The 21,400-nt window shown below is 39.1% G+C and overlaps 2 protein-coding genes across 2 annotated transcripts; one reads left to right on the top strand and one right to left on the bottom strand.

The window, feature by feature from the left end:
• Positions 1-819: 819 nt before the first annotated feature.
• On the top strand, positions 820-2,531 carry LOC140811120 (uncharacterized). The gene is made up of 2 exons (XM_073168994.1): positions 820-1,419; positions 1,929-2,531. The coding sequence occupies exons 1-2, from the start codon at positions 820-822 to the stop codon at positions 2,529-2,531; spliced, it is 1,203 nt and encodes a 400-aa protein (XP_073025095.1).
• Positions 2,532-10,093: 7,562 nt separating this feature from the next.
• Positions 10,094-17,877, bottom strand: LOC140812146 (protein STRUBBELIG-RECEPTOR FAMILY 8-like). Its single transcript, XM_073170360.1, has 6 exons — positions 17,383-17,877; positions 16,205-16,412; positions 16,055-16,133; positions 10,961-11,029; positions 10,535-10,674; positions 10,094-10,450 (listed from the first exon to the last, which is right to left on the bottom strand). The coding sequence occupies exons 2-6, from the start codon at positions 16,388-16,390 to the stop codon at positions 10,283-10,285; spliced, it is 642 nt and encodes a 213-aa protein (XP_073026461.1). The 5' UTR covers positions 16,391-16,412; positions 17,383-17,877; the 3' UTR covers positions 10,094-10,282.
• Positions 17,878-21,400: the final 3,523 nt, after the last annotated feature.

Here is a 21,400-nt window from a genome sequence, read left to right as displayed (position 1 = left end):
CGAAAAAGGGTGGGATCACTGTTGTGAAAAATGATAATAATGAATTAATTCCCACGAGAACTGTTACAGGGTGGCGTGTTTGCATCGATTATAGAAAACTTAACGACGCCACCCGTAAAGACCATTTCCCCCTCCCGTTTATTGATCAAATGTTGGAAAGGCTGGCTGGACATTCTTTTTATTGTTTTCTGGATGGTTATTCTGGTTATATGCAAATTCCCTTTGACCCTGAAGATCAGGAGAAAACCACATTTACTTGTCCTTACGGGACATTTGCATATAAACGAATGTCATTCGGTCTATGTAATGCACCAGCAACTTTCCAACGCTGCATGATGGCGATTTTTCATGACATAATTGAGGATTTTATAGAAATATTCATGGATGACTTTTCTGTCTTTGGATCTTCATTTGATACTTATTTGATTAATTTGTCTAAGGTCTTAGAGAGATGTGAGGAGTCAAATCTGGTCTTGAATTGGGAAAAATGCCATTTCATGGTGAGAGAGGGGATTGTGTTGGGCCACAAAATTTCTGAAAATGGGATAGAAGTCGATAAAGCAAAAATTGAAGTAATTGAGAAACTCCCAGCCCCAACGAACATCAGAGGAGTGCGTAGTTTTTTAGGACATGCAGGGTTTTATAGACGCTTTATCAAAGATTTTTCCTGCATTGCTAAGCCACTGACCAATCTACTGATAAAAGATGTGCACTTTGATTTTTCTGATGAGTGTGTACAGGCATTTCAGATTTTGAAAAAAAAAATTGATCACAACACCTGTGATGATAGCACCTGACTGGGGGTCGCCATTTGAGGTGATGTGTGATGCAAGCGACACAGCGCTAGGGGCAGTGTTGGGACAAAAGAGAGAAAAATGCATCCATGTCATCTACTACGCTAGTATGACATTGTCAGCCGCCCAACTGAACTATGCCACTACAGAAAAAGAGCTTCTTGATGTGGTTTTTGCTCTGGATAAATTTCGATCTTATTTAATAGGGAGCAAAGTTGTAGTGCACACCGACCATTCAGCCTTGAAATACTTAATGTCTAAAAAGGATGCGAAACCAAGGCTAATTCGTTGGATTCTTCTTTTGCAGGAATTCGACTTGACGATAATCGATAGGAAGGGGACAGAGAATCAAGTCGCAGATCATCTTTCGCGATTGGAAAATCCAATTCAAGGTAATGACTTTATTCGCGATGATTTCCCAGATGAACAACTCTTTGAAATCAACAATTTACTATGGTATGCCGATTTTGTTAATTATCTATCAAGTAAGTTCATTCCTCCCCATTTTACGTATCAGCAAAAGAAGAAATTTTTCTCGGATTTGAAATATTATATGTGGGAAGATCCTTATTTGTTTAGAATATGTGCAGACGGTATAATCCGTAGATGTGTTCCCCAAGAAGAGGTGAGTGCGATTTTGTTTCATTGTCATGCTGGTCCGGCTGGAGGCCACTCTGGAGTAACTAGAACTGTATCCAAAGTCCTCCAGTCTTGTTTTTATTGGCCTACTTTGTTTAAAGATGCGCATGTATATGTCACAAAATGTCCAGATTGTCAGCGAACAGGTAATATCTCTAGGAGACATGAATTACCTCTCAATAATATTCTTGTGTGTGAATTATTTGATGTGTGGGGTATCGATTTCATGGGTCCGTTCCCGGCTTCTTTTGGGAACAAGTACATTTTGGTGGCTGTAGACTACGTATCTAAGTGGGTAGAGGCGGTTGCATGCAAAACTAATGACTCTAGGGTTGTCGTTCAATTTCTCATGAAACATTTTTTCTCACGTTTTGGCACACCTAGAGCCATTATTAGCGATGGGGGTACTCACTTTTGCAATCGTCAATTTGACAGTCTATTGGCCAAGTATGGTGTCCGACATAAGGTGGCCACACCTTACCACCCTCAAATTAGTGGCCAAGTCGAGGTTCAAACAGAGAACTTAAACGCATTCTTGAGAAGACTGTCGGTGCTTCAAGGAAAGAATGGTCTAGGAAACTCGACGATGCACTTTGGGCGTACCGCACGGCTTTTAAAACCCCCATTGGCATGTCCCCTTTCAAATTATTGTATGGAAAGTCATGTCACCTACCTGTAGAACTTGAACATAAGGCTTATTGGGCTACTAAATTTCTGAATTTTGATGCTAAAGCCACATGTGACGAGAGAGTGCTGCAGCTAAACGAATTGGATGAGTTTAGGTTGGAGGCGTATGAGAATGCCAAGCTTTACAAGGAGAAGACCAAACGTTGGCATGATCAGAATATTGTTCATCGAGAATTTGTGGTGGGTCAACAGGTATTATTATATAATTCTAGAGTGAAGTTGATGCCAGGTACGTTGCGTTCACGGTGGTCAGGACCATATACCATCACGAAAGTTTTCCCTTATGGGACAGTGGAGATCACTAGCGAAGCAACTGGAGCATTTAAAGTGAATGGGAATAGGCTGAAGGTTTATCATGGTGGTGTCATACCCAATGGACCGACCCCAGTGGATCTGCAGGATCCAAACTGAATCAAGGGAGTACAATCAGGCTATCGACTCTAAATTTAGCGCTTGATGGGAGGCAACCCAGTGTTTTATTTTAGTTTCTTCCTTGTTTTATTCCAGTTTTCTTTTTTTTTTTGTTTTATGCATCTAGTTAGTGAGTTATTCTCAGTAAATGGTGGTGCAGGTAATTTATCTACTGGCGGTGGAATTTTCAAGTGTGGAGGAGTCTATCAAGACGAGCCTTTTCAGAACGTCAATTAGATCAGGGAAGTTTCTGTACAATTCTTGAATCTTGTGTGCTTGATTGAGTTTCGAATTTGATGAGTAGATGTATAGACTTGTCCATATCTGGTTTTGCATTGTGTATTTAGTTCGTGGTCCGTTTCTAATTCTTTCCAACTTATCAAACTTTCGAGCCGTGTCTACGCTTTCTGAACCCCCAATTTTCCCGAAACATCCCGGACCTATACCCGGACCCCTACACGGGGTCCGTGTATTTTCACTCCCAGCGTTCCAAAATTTCAAGCGGACACGGATCCGGAACCGGACCCCTGCATGGGGTCCGTATCTAATTACACCCAAAATTTTTAAGTTGAGAGAGAACACGGATGTCTACCCGGACCCATACACGGGGTCCGTGGCCCAGCTCTTTCATATTCATATTTTTGCGCGATACCACGGACCCTGACACGGACCCATACACGGGGTCCGTGGCATTCATTTCCCAATTTTTCGAATTTGCGCATGGACACGGACCTATACACGGACTCCTACACGGGGTCCGTGTCCTTCACTTTCTTGACAAAATCAGAAAACATTCGCGACTTCCCATTCCTGAATCCCTAATTCCCCAACTCGAACCTACTACTCCGCCCGCCACGCCGCCGCTTTTCAGCCACCGCCGCCTCCGGTTACCGACCACCACCACTCATCACCGCTGAAAGCCATCTCCTACTTCGGTACACACCACTACCTCCCCAGAACCGCACCTTACAACCTCCTGTTGCACCACCAGTCGCCGGCTCCATGCCGGCGCCGCCGCCCACCTAGCACCACGTTCACCATCTCCTCATCTTTGTTCCAGTAAGCGCGACTTTACCTTCCTTCCATTTGCCGTTTATCAGCTTTGGGGATGTTGTGTTACTGCCGACAGTGAATGTATTGCACATGTTCGTGATTTGGGCATCGTTTTTCGTTTGTTAAACTACTGGACTTCGATTGTTTAAGATTTGCGTTGTTTTTGCATCGGGTCTGCTCTCGGGATATATTGTTGTTGAGCATTAATTAATGTGGGTTGACTAGCATCGGGTATTGGTTTCCTTCATTGCGTTGGGATCAGTTGGAGTGAATTCGTACTGTTTGTGGTAAATTATTGGATTGGTGTACGTGTTTGTCGGGGTATTTGAGATTGGTTGATTGGATTATTGTTATTGAATTGTTGGAATTTCAGATATCATCGCTTGAATCAGTATGCCACCCCGCAAACAGAGCAGTAAACGCGCCCGAGCCGGTACCTCATCCTCCTCATCCCCCTTTGATGCATCCAGATTCACTAGCCTCGAAAATTTTGAATGGTATTCGGCACTCCATGGAAACTCGGTCATCATTGAGCGGTCAATTCATCCACAGATCGACAATGAGGTGCCACTGAGGGCTGAATTCGATAAGTTTGGATGGGGGCCTCTACTGGATATTGCAGGACCATATTTCCCCGACCTAGTCTGGCAATTCTTTGCCAATTTTGAAGAAAAAGAGATAACCGGTCTGCCATATTTGCTACTTATGTGAAGGGGATTCCTATCGAGGTCACCAGCTCTTCTCTGGCAGCGATCTTGAATGTCCCTAATGAAGGACCGCATGTGTCCTTCAATCAGGTGGATATCTTCTTTTCAGACCTCACTTTTCGGATCACTGAGGCTCGTCGCCGACTCCGTTACCACACATCTCCTACTGGCTCCCGATCCAGCGTCCTGCTGAAGACCCTCCCGCTGCTGTATCGTCTCATCTGCTACTTTACGGGGTCGAACATTATTCCGCGGAAACCCGAAAACAATGAGGTCCGTCATTTGGATCTTTATATCATTGACAAGATGTTGAATGGATTGGGGGCCATTCTTACTATTCCGGTGGCGTCGATCATCATTTCCCACATGTGATCAGTCGCCCACGTCGACCCCACGAAGAATAGGACACCCTACGCCCCCTACCCTATCATCATTTCCCGGATCTTGGCGGCTCAGGGTGTCGATCTTACAGGCGAGACTTCTCTCATGCCCACTTCTACGCATATGCTGACCGCCCAAGCCATGCAGGGCATGTATTTTATATTCCGACAGGGTGCGTGGTACCGTAATCCGGCCAGTCGCCATATCAGTGGACATTCCCGTGACCCACCGGTACCTCCACCTACAGCAGCTGAGCGCATCCAGGAAGATAGAGTTGGAGAAGAAGCAGCTTTGGATGCTAGAGCCGGACCACAGGTTCATATGCCACCACGACAGCGCCCCCCCAGAGGAGCACGTCAGGTCTACTCGTCCATGTGTGATTGCATGGACGACATCCGCACTAGACTGGCTCGCATCGAGCACCACCTTGGGATTCAGCCTTCTTCAGACGATATCTTCGCTACACCATGGGACCGATCGGCACTTAACAGGATGGAGGATTTTGACATAGGATCAGACGATGAGGAGTAGCTTTATTTTAGGCCGTGTGGAGGACTGTATTCATTTTATTTAACTTCGAGATTTCGTTCGTTGTTATTGATGTTTTGGGACATGCTATTTGTGTTTATTATCTTTTGGACTGTATTGGAGTGCTTGCGTGTTTTTGTCTATTACATTTTACGGTTTTTGGTGCATTCGATGTCATTTTTTTAGGATTTGCTGATTTGTCCCACATTTTCACCACTGGCTCGACATTTGTCCAGGGAAGTGTTTTCTTTCGTTTAATATAAATGTCTTCATTGTTCATTTTATATTGCTTTACACTGAGGGCAGTGTCGTTATCAAAGTGTGGGGGTGGATCAGTTTTGTTTCACATCATTGCACAACACTTAACAACAGTTTTCTAGTAGGATTGGACTATTTTTAGACAAAGAACTCTCGTTTCACTTAATAATCGGATTAATTTGTTAGATTTTGGATCACCCGAAAAATAGTTTCATGCCTAGTATTGAATGAGAGGAGTCGTATTTTCGAGGAGAGGGACAGACATGAACCAGTTCTGGATCAACATTTCTTTCAATGTACATAGTCAAACTTTTACTCATTGCTAGTGAATTGGTGAATTGTGAACTAAAAAAAAACATCGAACAACGATCCCTAGAACTCGTCTGATTAGCCCTCGAAGCGAAAATACGAACGATGGTGACTTAGGGATGATTTAGGCGATCTTTGGACCGTTTGAGCCTTTCAAGCCTAACCGATACATCATGTATTGTCTCTAGTAACCCTTTTGAGCCTGTAAAAATCGAATGGTGTGTGTCAATGACACACAATTAGCCCTCATTCGTCATTTATTCTATGTCCCACATCAACTACCTGAATCTTAGCCTATACACTTCTCCTACCTACATGTGAGAGAAATAAACCTTCTGTGCACATTGAAATGTTTGAATTACTCTAATGGATTGAAGAAAGATGTGCGAAGGAGAATTCTTATTCAAAAAAAAAAGAAAAAAAAGGGCGCGTGTATAGTATTGAAAACACCCGAAAAATCTGTGGGTGAAAGTTGGTGGACAATGAGAAAGAAAGGAGACAATAGAGCTCTGAAAATGATGAAAATACAGTAATGGGTGATGACTCAAATGTTGGATGAATGTGCTGCAGGATTAATTTTTGTTTCCTCTCACTTTTGATTCCCATACTTCTATTGTAACCGTGAACCGTGGCCTTACGTTATAAGCTTGAAAAGACCTATTAACCAAGTCATCGTCGTTCAACATTTAGTAGAGAGGGGTATGAAAGTCAAGCATATGGGGCGTCTCGATAACAAATGAAAATACGTGATCATGAAACTAAGTAGCTGGAGATGAGTACGAGTCTGACTTGCACACTACACACATCTTGCTCTGTTGATCCTTACTGGGTAAATGTTTGAACCTTAAATTGCGATGAAAACGAATCTTGTGATATGCGAAGCGTGATCTTTTGACCGGGGGTGAAAGAGTTTGACAAATTGAGAAGTTTTGATTGTGGTACTTGAGTTCTGAATCTGAGATATTTCTCATCTTTATTTTTTATCTGATTTGTTCGAGGACAAACAAAGGTTAAGTGTGGGGGAGTTGATAAGCACGAATTATATAGCATTTTAGGGATCTTATTTTGTCGTATTCGTGCTTATCTGGCATTGTTATTCCGAGTTTTGCGCTTAATTTGTGTTACTATTGCCATTTGCAGGTTTGACCAAAAGATGATAAAAAGCCAAAGAAAATAAAGAAGAGTCAAACGTCGTAATGACATGTCAGAAAAAACCGGAAAAATAGGAGGAGATCACAATGAGAAGACACGGACCCCAATCCGGAGGCCTACACGGGATCCGTGTCCAACAACATCCAAGAATGAAAAGTTGCGCAAATACACGGACCTGAATCCGGACCCCTGCACGGGGTCCGTGTACGATGTCTCCCGGGAAAATAAATTAATCGAGTTCACACGGACCCCAATCCGGAGGCATACACGGGGTTCGTGTATATGATTTTGAGATCAGATTTCGCGAAGATTTGCTCGTGATTTTGGGGAAGGAAATAAAAGGAAAAACCTAGGAAAGAAGGGGGGTTGTTGAATTTCGTGAGCGGCAGCCGACTTGGAGAGGAATTAAGAGAATTTTTGGATCTTTGAAGACGACGATGGCGAAGGGAAAAACGCGAGAAATTCGTACACTTCTCATGCAAGAACCGCGCACCATCACTGAGAATTTCTCTTCTCTTTTATTTTCATATTTTTCAGACATGAATTCAAACATTGAATTTGATTTTACTTTTGAATTTATGGAGTAGTTTCTTTTGTGATCGGGAGCACGATAGGGACAAACAATTGATTTTTGGTTATTCGTTGGATTGTTTGTTCTATGAAATTATTTCTCGTTATTGATTAATGTTTGCGTAAATTTCGTGCTTTTGATTTGGCCAATTAAGTGCATGTTTGTTGTTCGATCTTGACTCGAAAGAGAATAGATTGGAATTAGCTTCAAAAATTAAATCAACACACAGTTAAATCGACTAGAAATAGTATTCGGTTTCAGTGTGCGATTTTAGGCGACAGCTATAATTCTATGCGTTTTTGTTTAATTAAATTCAATTAAAAATAATTGGACTGTTAAATGAAAATATGATTATAAATTCTAGAAATAGATTTATAATTAAATTGGAGAATTGCATCGTAACATTGAATAATCTGTGATCATTTAATTCCAGTGCATGATTTTAATCAGAGTTTGTTACCATCGTGTGTTCCCGGTCATTTTATTTGAATTTGAAAATCTCCAAGTTCCAACGCTTCTCGGATATTTGATTTAGTCATTAAATTAGCATAAATTAGTTTAAAAATTCACTTAGTTGTAATAATAATCAAATTGATCGTTATTGTTTGCCTAGATTAAATAAAATAATTAAATCTTAATAATTAAATAATAGTCTCTGTGAGATCGATACTTGGACTGTTCGTCCATTTACTATAACTTGACCTAGTCCGCTTGCTAGAATTAATCTCAACCGAAATCGTCGGTCAACCGCCCCGCCTTTGTCTAAGGCGGTCTCTATAGGTGTTCCGAGGCTATCCGCCTTTGTCAAACCGCCTCCACCCACAGCCTTAATCATCTTGTTAGTTTGCATTTATATATTTATCTGCACTTTATCTAAATTGTATTATATTTTATGAAGTTTTTGTATGCATAAACATTATTTAATTACATACATTACTTAAAAAATGATGATTACTTGTAATCACATTGCATGATTATATATTCTTATTTATTACCTATAAAAAATTGCTAAAAAAATTCAACAGCTTAGTCACTTCTTAGGCGGTAGACGGTCACTGACCGTCCTGCCCCGCCTCCCGCCAATTACAACATTGAGTATAGAATGCTCATTAGTTTGCATTTCAAGAGTAAACGACGTCTATACACTCAATTTCAGTTATGGTGTTTGCCCTTTAACCAGCTTAAAAGTCTGCTATTGAATCAATTACAATTCTGTAGACTCAAGAGGACTCTAGCTACAAAAATAACTCCTCACAGCTTGCTCAGAACAATCACAATGGACAGAAATAAATGAAACTAATAGCAATATATCGAATATCGAAATTCATATTTCGTCGGAGTTCACCATTATTTTTGCTAGTTCAAACTATTTAAGTTAATTTAATGACATTAATAGTTCTATTTTATAAGCACTCTGCCTCCAATAAACACCATATCGAGACATCTGTTCATAGTTATACATAAATCAACGTACCAAAAAGCTGTAACCATCAGTTAAACATTTCTTAGCGCCTTCACACACACACACCCACCCAAAAAAAAGGAAACGGAAATAACTCTAACTCTGCCTTACAAACAGTGACAACTTTGTTTTGTTCAAAGCAAACTTATCTCTAATCTCTATATCCTTTCATTCAGCCGTGCATATCATGTGTCAATAGCTTTTATATGTGTTCTACACACGACACACCTTCTGGACCTTTTCCGTTATTCTTTACGACACAAATACATCATTCTCCTAATTCCTAGTTCACCAATCTCTATGTATCAGCAATATAAACAGATTACTATTATCCCTCCAGGCCATGGTTCGCCGGAACGGCCGCATAACTGGCGGAACGGGCAGAACGGAACGGGAACGGTGGCCACCGTTCCAAAGTTCCAGGCCAAATCGTTTATTGTATTGTAGCGGCGTTATGTGGCGTTTTATCGGCCACATAACGGGAAAGCGGAATGGGCGGAACGGAACGCAAGTTGCGACGAATTTGTTTTTAACCGTCGCTAAAATCCGTGGGAAGTCGCGCACATGCGCCCCCCAATCTCGCGCCTTTGCGCGTGTTGGGCAGAAAGGAGGGCGCATATGCGCCCGGAAAGTCGCGCATATGCGCCCCCCAATCTAATGATATTTCGTCATCTCAATCTAATCAATATCCCTATGGACAATCACGTCAATATCCAAATGTTCGAAATCAATTTAATCTACGAGATAGTGATGAAGAATATAATAATGATCTCGCTCCTCCGCGTCACTCTTCATGGTATTAGTTTTGGTATGTTATAATTTTTAGTGTGTTTTTTCTTATTGTGCTATTATTGTAAAATAGTTTTGTATTGATCTATTAATTTGTAATAACTTTATATATTTTATTTTTTAGTATGATATAATTTATATTTACATTTTTTACCAATTTTTTGAATTTATTAATTTTTTTATACAACCGTTCCGCAACATAACATTGGAACTGGAACGGTCGTTGTCGTTCCAAGCACCGCAACCATTCCGGCGAACCATGCTCCAGGCCACCACGACTTCCATTAGCAAGGAAATATACTATTACATGTAGAAAATTAGCTACATAGATTCAAAACAAATCATTGTAGTAACATAATCATCTAAACAAGCCAAACTATATGTTCCGTTCTGTTTTGTTCCTCAAAGAAAAAATATCGAGACATTTCAAGCTAAAAAACATTTAAAGAAAACCATAAATCAATCAACAATTTCAAACTCAATTCTGTTCAGAGGTAATGAGTAAAATGTGAGAGGCAGAGCTGCAAATTAGAATAAATTCTTAAGGCTTATTCATGAGGCTACTATATGAAAATGAAATACCTTTCTTCCCAGCGTAAGGGTCCATGTGACCATAACATCCATGGGCATTATCGTTTTTATCAAGTGTTCTATCAGGAAGAATTCCACCAGTTATGATGCTAAAATCACATAACCTTGGATAACCGTTCTGCATGACAAGTGAAATAATTATTGCTTGTATATTTCGTAATAGCATAAATATTTTGATGAGTGTAGGGCATCCAAAATGCACCTCATCAAGCAATATATGAGCAGCATCAAGATTGCGAACTACGAAAGGTGGATACTGTGGATATACATACCTATGCAAAAATTTGAGGAGGCTAGCAATCCCAAGGGCAACCTTGATTCTTTGCAGCCACGTAAAAGAATCTATAGATTAAAAAGGGTATAAGGTTAACTATGGAGATGATATATTCGAGTTTACGACATGCAGAGCTTGACTAGTATAATGTCAGCAATCTGAACAATAGCCACAGCTCATGCAAGAGACAGGAATTTGATAACCTAAATAATAACAGAACAACAAATATGGGAATGTACTTGAAGAACAAGTTAGTTGATATTTCGTTCAGTTCTAACTAAAAGATAGCACGAGAAGGAGCTTTAGATGGTCGATAGCCAATTGTTCATAAAAATGAAACAAAAAGTTTTTTACCTCTTGGAATGAGGTTATATACAGAGTCAGAAGCCTGGAACACATACATTGCACAAAGATGTTCACCATCTGTTGGTCCCACGTACGGAATTTGAGATAATAAAACCCAAAAATAAAGAATAAACTGGACACCGAGATTTACGTGGAAAACCCCTAAAAATTATTATGGTAAGAACCACGGCTAAGATGAAAAAAATTCATCTATAATATTTTGTGGTGTACAACTCACTCACTGTGTTTCCAAAGAGAACACACTCTCTTAATACAGAAGAACAAAACACATCACAAATATTATAGAACTAAGCACTCAAATGCTTATAAGATGAGAGAAAACTCGAAGAAGGGATAATTTCACAATGAAGGAGGGAGCTCTATTTATAGAGCCTCATATCATTGTGAATACGCGTTAAAAACGTGTATTCAAACTTTCCACAAAATTTCCGCCAGTGGAAATTTCCTCCAACCCATCCCCACGTTTTTCGCCTTCAAGGAATAGTCAAATTAATGCACCTCATTAATTGCATGTCTTCTACCGACATTTCTCCCACTTGGAGATTTGATTGAGAATCAAACACATCTCCACACATCTTTTCAATCTTGCCATTCCATGCTGCTTACGTTTCCTGCTAGGCCACTTGAGGATCTACACCACTCAATCTTATCAGTGTTCACTGGCTTGGTTAGAAAATCAGCTATATTATTCTTCATATGGATCTTCTGCATATCCACGCTTCCTTCTTCTACTACTTCTCGCAAAAATGAAACTGTACTCCAATGTGTTTCGTCCTGGAATGAAAGGCTGAATTCCTTGCGATGTGCAAGACACTCTGACTATTGCAAAACAAAGAAACATTTTCTTGTTTGTGTCTGATCTCCTCCAATAACCTTTTGATCCATATTTCCTCCTTGCAAGATTGAGTAGCTGCCATATATTATTCCTCCGTTGTAGATAACGACACAACTGTCTGCAGTTTTGAAACCCAGCTTACTGCTCCCCCGGAAAGTGTAAACACATAACCAATAGTAGATTTCCTCTTATCAGGATCACCTGCATAATCTGAATCGACATAGCCCCTGAGTGTAAAATCTGATCCTCCTATAACATAATGCAGCATTCGAGGTACCCTTAATGTATCTAAGGATCCTCTTAACAGTGCTCCAATGCTCTCTTCCAGGATTCGCCATATCTGCTCCCACTGCTTGAGCAATGTCCAGGTCTTGTACATATCATAGCAAACATCAAACTTCCCACTGCTGATGCATATGGTACTCGAGAGATCTCTATCCTCTCTGCTTCACTGCTAGGACACATCTCGGAGGATAACTTGAAGTTAACAGGAAGTGGGGTCAATATTGGCTTACTGTCTTGCATGTTGAAGCGTTGCAAGACTTTCAAATAATTTCTCTGTGAAAGCCAAATCTTTATGTTACTTCTATCTCGGTGAACTTGCATCCCTAGAATCTTGTTTGCTGGTCCAAAGTCCTTCATATCAAATTCCCTAGCCAACTGTGCTTTCAATCCTTGGACCTGATCTTTGTTGGGGCATGCTACCAACATGTCGTCCACATACAACAACAAAATGATATAATCATCACCAGACCTCTTGAAATATGTACAAGGATCTGCACTCAGTCTGTTGTATCCAAGGCTCATGATATAGGAATCAAATCTCTTGTACCAACACATCGGCGCCTGTTTGAGACCGTACAGAGATTTCTTCAACCTGCAAACCAAGTTCTCTTTGCTTTTTTTTTTGCAAAATCTTCTGGCTGGAGCATATATATTTCTTCTTCAAGATCTCCATGAAAAAATTCCGTTTTCACATCTAGCTGTTCTAGATGTAGGTTAAATACCGCACACAATGCCAACACTACTCTGACTGTTGTAGTCGAACCACAGGAGAAAATATCTCATTGAATTCAATACTTTCTTTCTGAGCATACCCTTTTACCACCAATCTGGCACGATACCGCTCCACTTGGTTATTGTCATCATGCTTGATCTTATAGATCCATCTGTTTCCAATGACTTTCTTCCCTCGTGGTAGTGTAACAAGATCCCAAGTTTTATTCTTGTCCAATGCCTCCAATTCTTCTTGCATTGCTATCATCCACAAGGATACATCCGAGCTTTGAGTAGCCTCGTGGAAACTCAATGGCTCACCATCCTCTGATAATAAACAATATGCAATGTTGCTTTCAGTGACATAATCTGAAAGCCAACCTGGTGGTCTTCTATCTCGAGTTTACTGCCTCACATTGGAAATCTCAGACTCAACATGTTCTTGTTCTTCGTGCTCTGGTACTGCTTCACAAGAAACTTGACCTTCGTCTATCTTATTCTCCACTGAAATATAGTAGTTTCTGAATTCGGTGTGCCTTTGTCTCCATTTATTTTATCTTCCTCAAAGATAACATCCCTGCTGATGACAAGCTTGTGAACAGTAGGATCCCACAAACGAAACCCCTTTACTCCATCAGCATAACCCAAGAAGATACATTTTCTGGATTTGGAATCTCACTTCGATCTTTCTTGCTCATTGTACAGAACGTACACCGGAATTCCAAATGTATGCAAATGAAAATAATATGTCGGCTTCCCGGTCCACATCTTCATCGGAGTCTTCAGATCAATCGCCACTGAAGGAAAACGATTGATAATATAACAAGCGGTTTTGACTGCTTCTGCCCAAAATGACTTTTCTAGACCTGCAGTTCTCAACATAGCTCTTGTTCTGTCCAACAAGGCTATGTTCATCCGCTCTGCCACTCCATTCTGTCGAGGTGTGTAAGCCGTCGTGAACTGTCTTTTGATGCCCTCATGTTGACAAAATGCATCAAACTCGTCACTGGTATATTCTACCTCCATTTTCAGTCCTCAAACACTTGATTTTATTTTCTGAATCAAGTTCAACTCGCGCTTTGAAGTCTTTGAAGGCTTGGCAAACATCTGATTTCTTCTTGATTGGATACACCCAACATCTCCTAGAGAAATCATCAATGAACGAGACAAAGTATCTCGCTCCTCCTAAGGATACAACCGGTGCTTGCCAAACATCCGAATGAATCAGCTCCAATATAATTTTGCTCCTGGCAGTAGAAGTGCCAAACTTTAATCTGTGTTGTTTACTGGTAACACAATGCTCACAAAAGGGTAGTGACACTTTTGTAAGTCCCGGCAGCAGCTTCCGTTCTGAGAGAATTTTCAAACCACGTTCTGACATATGCCCGAGCTTTCTATGCCACAACACTGTTAATTTTTCTCCTGAACCAATTGATGCAACAGCTAGTTCAGCCTCTTTGTGTGTTTCTCCCAAAAGTACATACAAATTTGCAGTAACCTTTTCCGCCTTCATAACCACAAGCGCATCCTTCACAATTTTCATGATCCCGTTCTCAATACGAGTTTTGCACCCGATGTCATCCAATTGCCCCAAGGACAAAAGATTTTTTTGTCAGTCCTTTCACATGTCGTACTTCCTGAATGATGCGAATGGTGTCATCAAACATTTTAATTTTGACAGTATCGACCCCAGCGATTTCTAAGGCATGATCATTTCCCATGCATACAGATCCTCCTGAGACTGGTTCATAATGATCAAACCATTCTCTTCGAGACGTCATGTGCCACGTCGCTCCTGAATCCATTATCCATATGTCACAAAATTTGTGTCTGCCTTCTGCAACAGTTTCTGCTTCGCTGAATAATATTTTACCACCGCCTGAAGTACTGGCCACATTTCTTGAGAACTTTTATCGATACTCGTACACTCTTTCTTGAAGTGCCCTTTACCGCCACATTTAAAGCAGTAAATATTTTTCTCTTACTTCTTGACTTTGATCTACCTCTTCTTTGGCTCCCACAAGAGTCACGGTCCATAAATCTTCCTCTTATCATCGGTAAAACATCTGCTTGCTTCGATGTTACCAACATATCTTCCTTATTCTTGCACCGACTTTCTTCTCCGAGAACCGCAGTTAGGACATCTTCGAATCTTAGAAAGCCCATAAGAATATTATTGGTAATGTCGATGATAAGTTGATCATATGAATCTGGTAGACTTTGAAGTAGAAGCTCCGCACGTTCATTTTCCCCTATTTTATGCCCCATGGAAGTGAGTTGGGCAAATAGAGTATTTAGTGTGTTGTATGGCCGGTCATCGATGAAGATTCCGCCATCCGAAGAGTATAAAGCCTTCTCTTTAGGAAAATCATGTTGTGTAGCGACTTGACCTCGTACATCTTTGTCAAAGTATCCCAGATAACTTTGGTTATTTTTATCTAAGAGATACTTGACAGTACTTCATCTACAATAACCAAGTGTAAATAGGCAACATCATTATCATTCATCTCATTCTACTTTCCATCGTCCGTAATTTCTACCGGTATATCTCCAATAGCCGCCAAACAATTCTCCTTTCTTAAGACTGCTTTTCCACAGCATAAAATTGCTTCCATTGAACTTTGCTATCTCGTACCTTCCCGTCATTATGTCTACAACAATTTTAGTAGACCGGACAAAATAATCTCGCCTTAAATAAAAAATCTCAAAAAATCTTTTCTGATGGGAAGATCAATCTAGGATGCAACCACAGAGCATACTCAATATTTTAAGAAATATTAAACCAAGGCTCTGATATCACTTGTTGGTCCCACGTGCGGAATTTGAGATAATAAAACCCGAAAATAAAGAATAAACTGGACACCGAGATTTACGTGGAAAATCCCTAAAAATTATTAGGGTAAAAACCACGAGTAAGATGAAAAGAATTCCACTATAATATTTTGTGGTGTACAACTCACTCACTGTGTTTCCAAAGAAAACACACTCTCTTAATACAGGAGAACAAAACACCTCACAAATATTATAGAACTAAGCACTCAAATGCTTATAAGATGAGAGAAAACTCGAAGAAGGGATAATTTCAGAATGAAGGGGGGATCCCTATTTATAGAGCCTCCTGTCAGTGTGAATACGCGTTTTCCACTAAATTTCCGCCAGTGGAAATTTCCTCCAACCCATTCCCACGTTTTTCTCCTTCAAGGAATAGTCAAATTAATGCACCTCATTAATTGCATGTCTTCTACCGACACCATCGGCACATAACCCATACATTGGCACCATGCTTGGATGACTAAGAATTAGTTCATGGCGCAATAAAATTATTTCGTCCTACAAAACTACAACTACAAAGTCATCACAACATAAATATCTCAAATCCATTCTTTGCACAAAACACATACCGCTAATCTTAACACATTATATCCAGTTTCCCATATTTTGACCACAAAATGCCGTTCCCGGTCAGGATGCCTAAATTTCGTGTGGTAAAGCTTGTCGAACTGGAAATGACTTGTGCATTTGATCTCACTAAAGGAATTAGTATATCGACTCAAGTTTTCATATGTCTGCTTGACGAACAGATCCATTCTTCAGGCAATTTCTCGTTTGCTAAAGCACAATTACACAAAACATTGAGACAATTCATACAGAATCGAAATATTACAAAAATAAATAATTGCACAAAAGCAACAGAATCATAGTTTGATATACTTAATTTGAAGCAATTATCCATGCAGTATTATCCATGCAGACAATAGCCCCACAAAATACCCCTTTTCACTCATTCAAATTCATATTGAAGGCCACAAAAAACTTTGAAGATAAAAAGCAAAACTAATAAAGTTCTATATAAAATCCTTGAAGATTGCATCTTTGTGGTGGTACTGCTTGCTTATCCCAATGCATATCGCGAGGGGAATTCGTTAATTTAAACAAAAATCTAGCAATAATAGTGATGTTGCTGAAATCCGGGATGGAATTTGGGAGGTCGGATCTTCTTTTGAGGATCTCGGATTAGACTCTCGAAATTTAGAAGCATACACAAGAACGTTAGAAGTACGCTAGAAGTAAGCGCCCCCGACGTTCAAGTCAGAGAAAAAAACTGAGAGAGTAATATGTGTGCTGAAAGAATGTGAATATATGAATGAATAAACATCGAACAAAACCTGATATTTATAGGAGAATGACAGAGTCCTGATTTGGTAGATTTAGATCCTCAGAATCATGCGTCCGATTTGGCTAGATTTGATTGGATTTTCTGCAATATTTGGTTAGATCATGTGCAAGATTTAGTTAGATCTTGACGGGATTTACACTCTTGAGCTTTATTTCTGTGAGCTACCCGTTAATGTTTGAATAGAAGCTCTCATAGCCAAGAGCCCGTCATATTTTGGACCCTGTTGGAACTCGGCTCGGGAGGTCGGCCAAAATACATCCAATCGGTGCTATAACACCATGTGGGAGGTCGGGTTGAGAGTAGCCTGAGCCTATCCTCAATCTGGGGATATCAAATAGTAATATTACTTTTACAACCAAATAATGAAGAGCGAATCAAGAGTCTATAGGTTTAAGATTTTACCTGCTTCAATTTAAGAATTTTTCTCGGAAACTGCTTACCTCCCTTCACGTTCAAACCAGGGTTCCGGGTATAATAACCATGCATTTCCAATTTATAAGGCACGATGATATACATTATACATATCCACCAAAAAAATCCAATATTCCAATTTTCATATTAAAAAATTAAGATTTTATTTAAAAAATTCATTCATAAAAATTTTATGCCAAAAAAAACTAGGGGTGACAAAATTAACCTGACACAAAGAGATATTATGTTTGGGTCGAGAGTTTAAGCATTTGGATCAGATCGAGTTGTACTCGAAACATGAAGCGAAAAAATGGGTTCGGATTACCTAAATTAAGAATCAAGTCCTCCATCAACTCGAACCCACCTGACCCATTTATATAGTTTTTTTTTTAGTAGGTCTCTTGTGAGCCAGTCTCACGAATCTTTATTTGTGAGACGAGTCAATCCTACCGATATTCACAATGAAAGGTAACACTCTTAGCATAAAAAATAATATTTTTCATGGATAACCAAATAAGATATCCGTCTCACATAATAATACCCGTGAGACCGTCTCACACAAGTTTTTGTCTTTTTATTATAATTTTAAGGTTAGGTTCAATCGTATTTTTGAACTGATTATTTGCTTCTTCATTTTTCTCTTCGGCTTTCAATCTATTCGAACATTTGTCTTGTACAGAATAGTTTAAACGATGAAAAAATTGGATCTTGAAAGTTTAAATTTATTTTTTGATGCATGATGACTTTTTTTCATTGGATATCGATATTATAAATTTTGATAGTGTAATATTTATGTTGTCAAATATTTGAATTTTTTTAACAATTATTACTTTTGTGGAGTAACTAATAGTTTATATAATTAGCCTCTTAAATTTAAATATTTAAATCCATTGAACATAAATATTATAGAATATCTTTTGTTACTATATGTTTAAATTAAAATATTATCATATATTTTGAATTTATATTTAATTATTTTGTTAAAAAATAATAATGTTGCATAGTAAAAAAATTTGATTGAGTTGATTAAGATTCGGTTTTAAAGTTTTAGATTGGCTCAAATTTGAGATGGGAAATCTTTTTTAGTGCTCTTGCTTCAACTCGACCCAAACTCACCTAAATTGGCACCTCTAAAAAGTGATCTATCGTTTAAATAAGACTCAGTTTTAAAAAGTGGAATGAAAATGTAAATGATACTCGATATATACCTGACGTTCGATATATAATATATATTTTAATAAAAACATTTTTAAAATTTGGACTTGTTAAGTAGGTTTTTTAGGTACCACGTAATGTATCCAAAGTTACACTCACACTATAACAAACTGGTTGGATTAGCGACGCTTTTTTAGGGAGACGGTTTCTCATCAAAACCGTCGCTACTGAACGACAATTTTATATAAAACCGTCTCGCATATAGAAGATAGCGACGGTTTTTTATAAATCGTCGTCTAGCAGTAGCACGGTTTAATGCTAGAACTGTCGTCTAATATCGTTCAATTTTGTGAGTCAGATATTTTTACCGTCGGCCTTTGGCGACATTATGTATTAAATTCCGACGGCAACGCGTCCTCCGTATCGTCGCCACGTTGTGCGGACGGTATAAGCTAGCGGGGGGGGGGCGGTAGACCATCGCTATTAGCGACCGTTATATAAACCGTCGCTCATTAGCGACGGTTTTTCTAAAACGTCGCCCCTACAGATCGGCGACGGTTAGTCACAAACCGTTGCTATTGACGAAGGTTTAACTAAAAACTGCCGCTAATTGCGACATGTTTGCAAAAACAGTCGCTATGATATCATTAAAAATGATTAGAAAAATGCTGACATACAAACATGGTACCAAAATAAATGAAAATTAAATTATAATATATCAAAACAAAACTTTAAAAATTATTTGACCAAGCTAGTGTAACAGAGAACATTTATTTCACATTTTGTTTTCATTAAAAAGCAATTAAAGAGTTTAAATCATATGACATTAATATAAGCAAATATTTAATATTTTGAGACTTTTCAGATTCATTAATATTCAACATGAGATTTCTTCTAAATTTGAGATATTAATATCAGAAAACATTAATTAATTATTGATATTTACAATTCATGATTATATATTTACATATTCATGTATGTTTTTTGAGACATATTGTAGCTCAATATATATAAATTTTAAGGATCCAGCAGGAGCGATGATCATTTTGAGTCGTTTTTCTACTTTAATATGTATATCACGCACATCTGCTACTTGAGCTATCATATGAAAAGTGATCCATTGAATATAATCGCCTAATAAATTAAGCAACGGTTTTCCATTAACAGAAATCGATCGGCGACGGTTTATCTCAATAACTGTCGCTAAAAGCGACTGTTTTAGATGACTGTTGCCCAGGGCGACGGTTCTGAAACAACCGTCACAGAAATAGATCGGCGACGGTCTAAATCAGCGACGGTTTTACAAAACCCGTCGCAATTCTGCCCAACCGTCGCCGTTTATTTTGCGACGGTTTATTACACACTGTCGCCGATCTAGATGGCGACGGTTTATAGAAAAAGGGTCGCTAGTGGCGACGGTTTATTTTAAAACCGTCGCCATGATTCTCTATATATATACCAACGTTCGGTAACATTTTCCTTTACGCGATTTTAGCCTTTCTTCTCTGGTAGTGGCGAAAATTTATGGATTTTTTCCCACTTTCTGTTTTTTTTTGTTTTGTACTAACCTTTTTTCGTATTAATTTCGTAGATTTGCTCGTCGTTGTGATATTTCAGTGTTAGGTGGATCTGCGTATCTTCGCCTATATCAGGTTTTCAAAGCATTTTCTTGACAAAAAATTAATATTTAATTTTTGCATTGTATTTTATTTATTAATTTTAGCGTATTAGATTGTTAATTTTGTAAATCATTGGTTTTTACTAGATATATTAAAAACCGTCGTTTTATTAACTGTGGCTTTTTAATGACAAACGGCTATTGAAATGCCGGTTTTATGAATAGACGTCGCTAAATATAACGACGGTTTTTTACTAAACGTCGGTATATATAGCGACGATTTAGGAAAACCAGTCGCTTAAGATAGCTACGGTAATAGTCACCGTCGCTTCATTTAGCGATAGGTTTTATCTAACCGTCGCTTAATTGAGCGACGATCTCTATCTAACCGTCGCCATTAAGAAGCGATAGTGTATTTAAACAGTCGCTATATTGCGACGGTCAACCGTCGCTATGTAGCGACGGTGTTGTTGAAAACCGTCGCTATTTGTTACGGTTTTTGAGAAACCGTCGATATATGAAGGCGACACGATCCTCCGGTGACGGACCACCAAACCGTCGCTACAACCGTCGCCTCACCCCTATAGCGACGGTTTTGGCAATGGTTCAAACCCCGTTTTTTTTGTAGTGTCAATCTTTAATTAACTATGCATTGAGATATTTTATCAAGACTCATAAATTTCACTCATTGAGCGTTAGGGTGTTTACGGCGGACATGCCGACACCATTTACTTTTAACTTAAATAACTACCCACCAAGTTCATTCTCTGGAGTATCGAGTATTAGTCACTCATCATAATTGATATGAATCTGGCCGGGCATGACGTGTTAAATCTTGTGATTCGAAGCTCCAAAGAAGACATATATATCAATGAAGTTGGAAGACAATTTTAATGTTATTCAAGTGCTAAATTATGAAGATGATGGATGCCAAATCAAGACTACAGACCCGAGAGCTCCGTGCTAGGGCGGCAAAACTACGCGCCCGAGCGATAAAATGTCGCTCCCGAGTGCCACAGTCACTGTACAGACGGAGAAGTCCTGAACACTCGACGCCCAAGCGGTAATATATTAACTCCCGAGTGATTGTACATGTCTCTGAAGACCTTTTAATATCGAACTCGATTCATTATATGTTCTAATATGCTAGCTGTGCTTTGTTTTAAATAATTTGGAAGCAAACTTATCAGTCATGACCCCAAAATAAAAGAAGCCAGAAAAATTAAAAGTGGGTCC

The sequence above is a fragment of the Primulina eburnea genome, chromosome 14, assembly GCF_022965805.1.
Source record: "Primulina eburnea isolate SZY01 chromosome 14, ASM2296580v1, whole genome shotgun sequence".
NCBI classification, from domain to species: Eukaryota; Viridiplantae; Streptophyta; class Magnoliopsida; order Lamiales; family Gesneriaceae; genus Primulina; species Primulina eburnea.
This window is presented reverse-complemented; position numbering and strand designations above follow the sequence as displayed.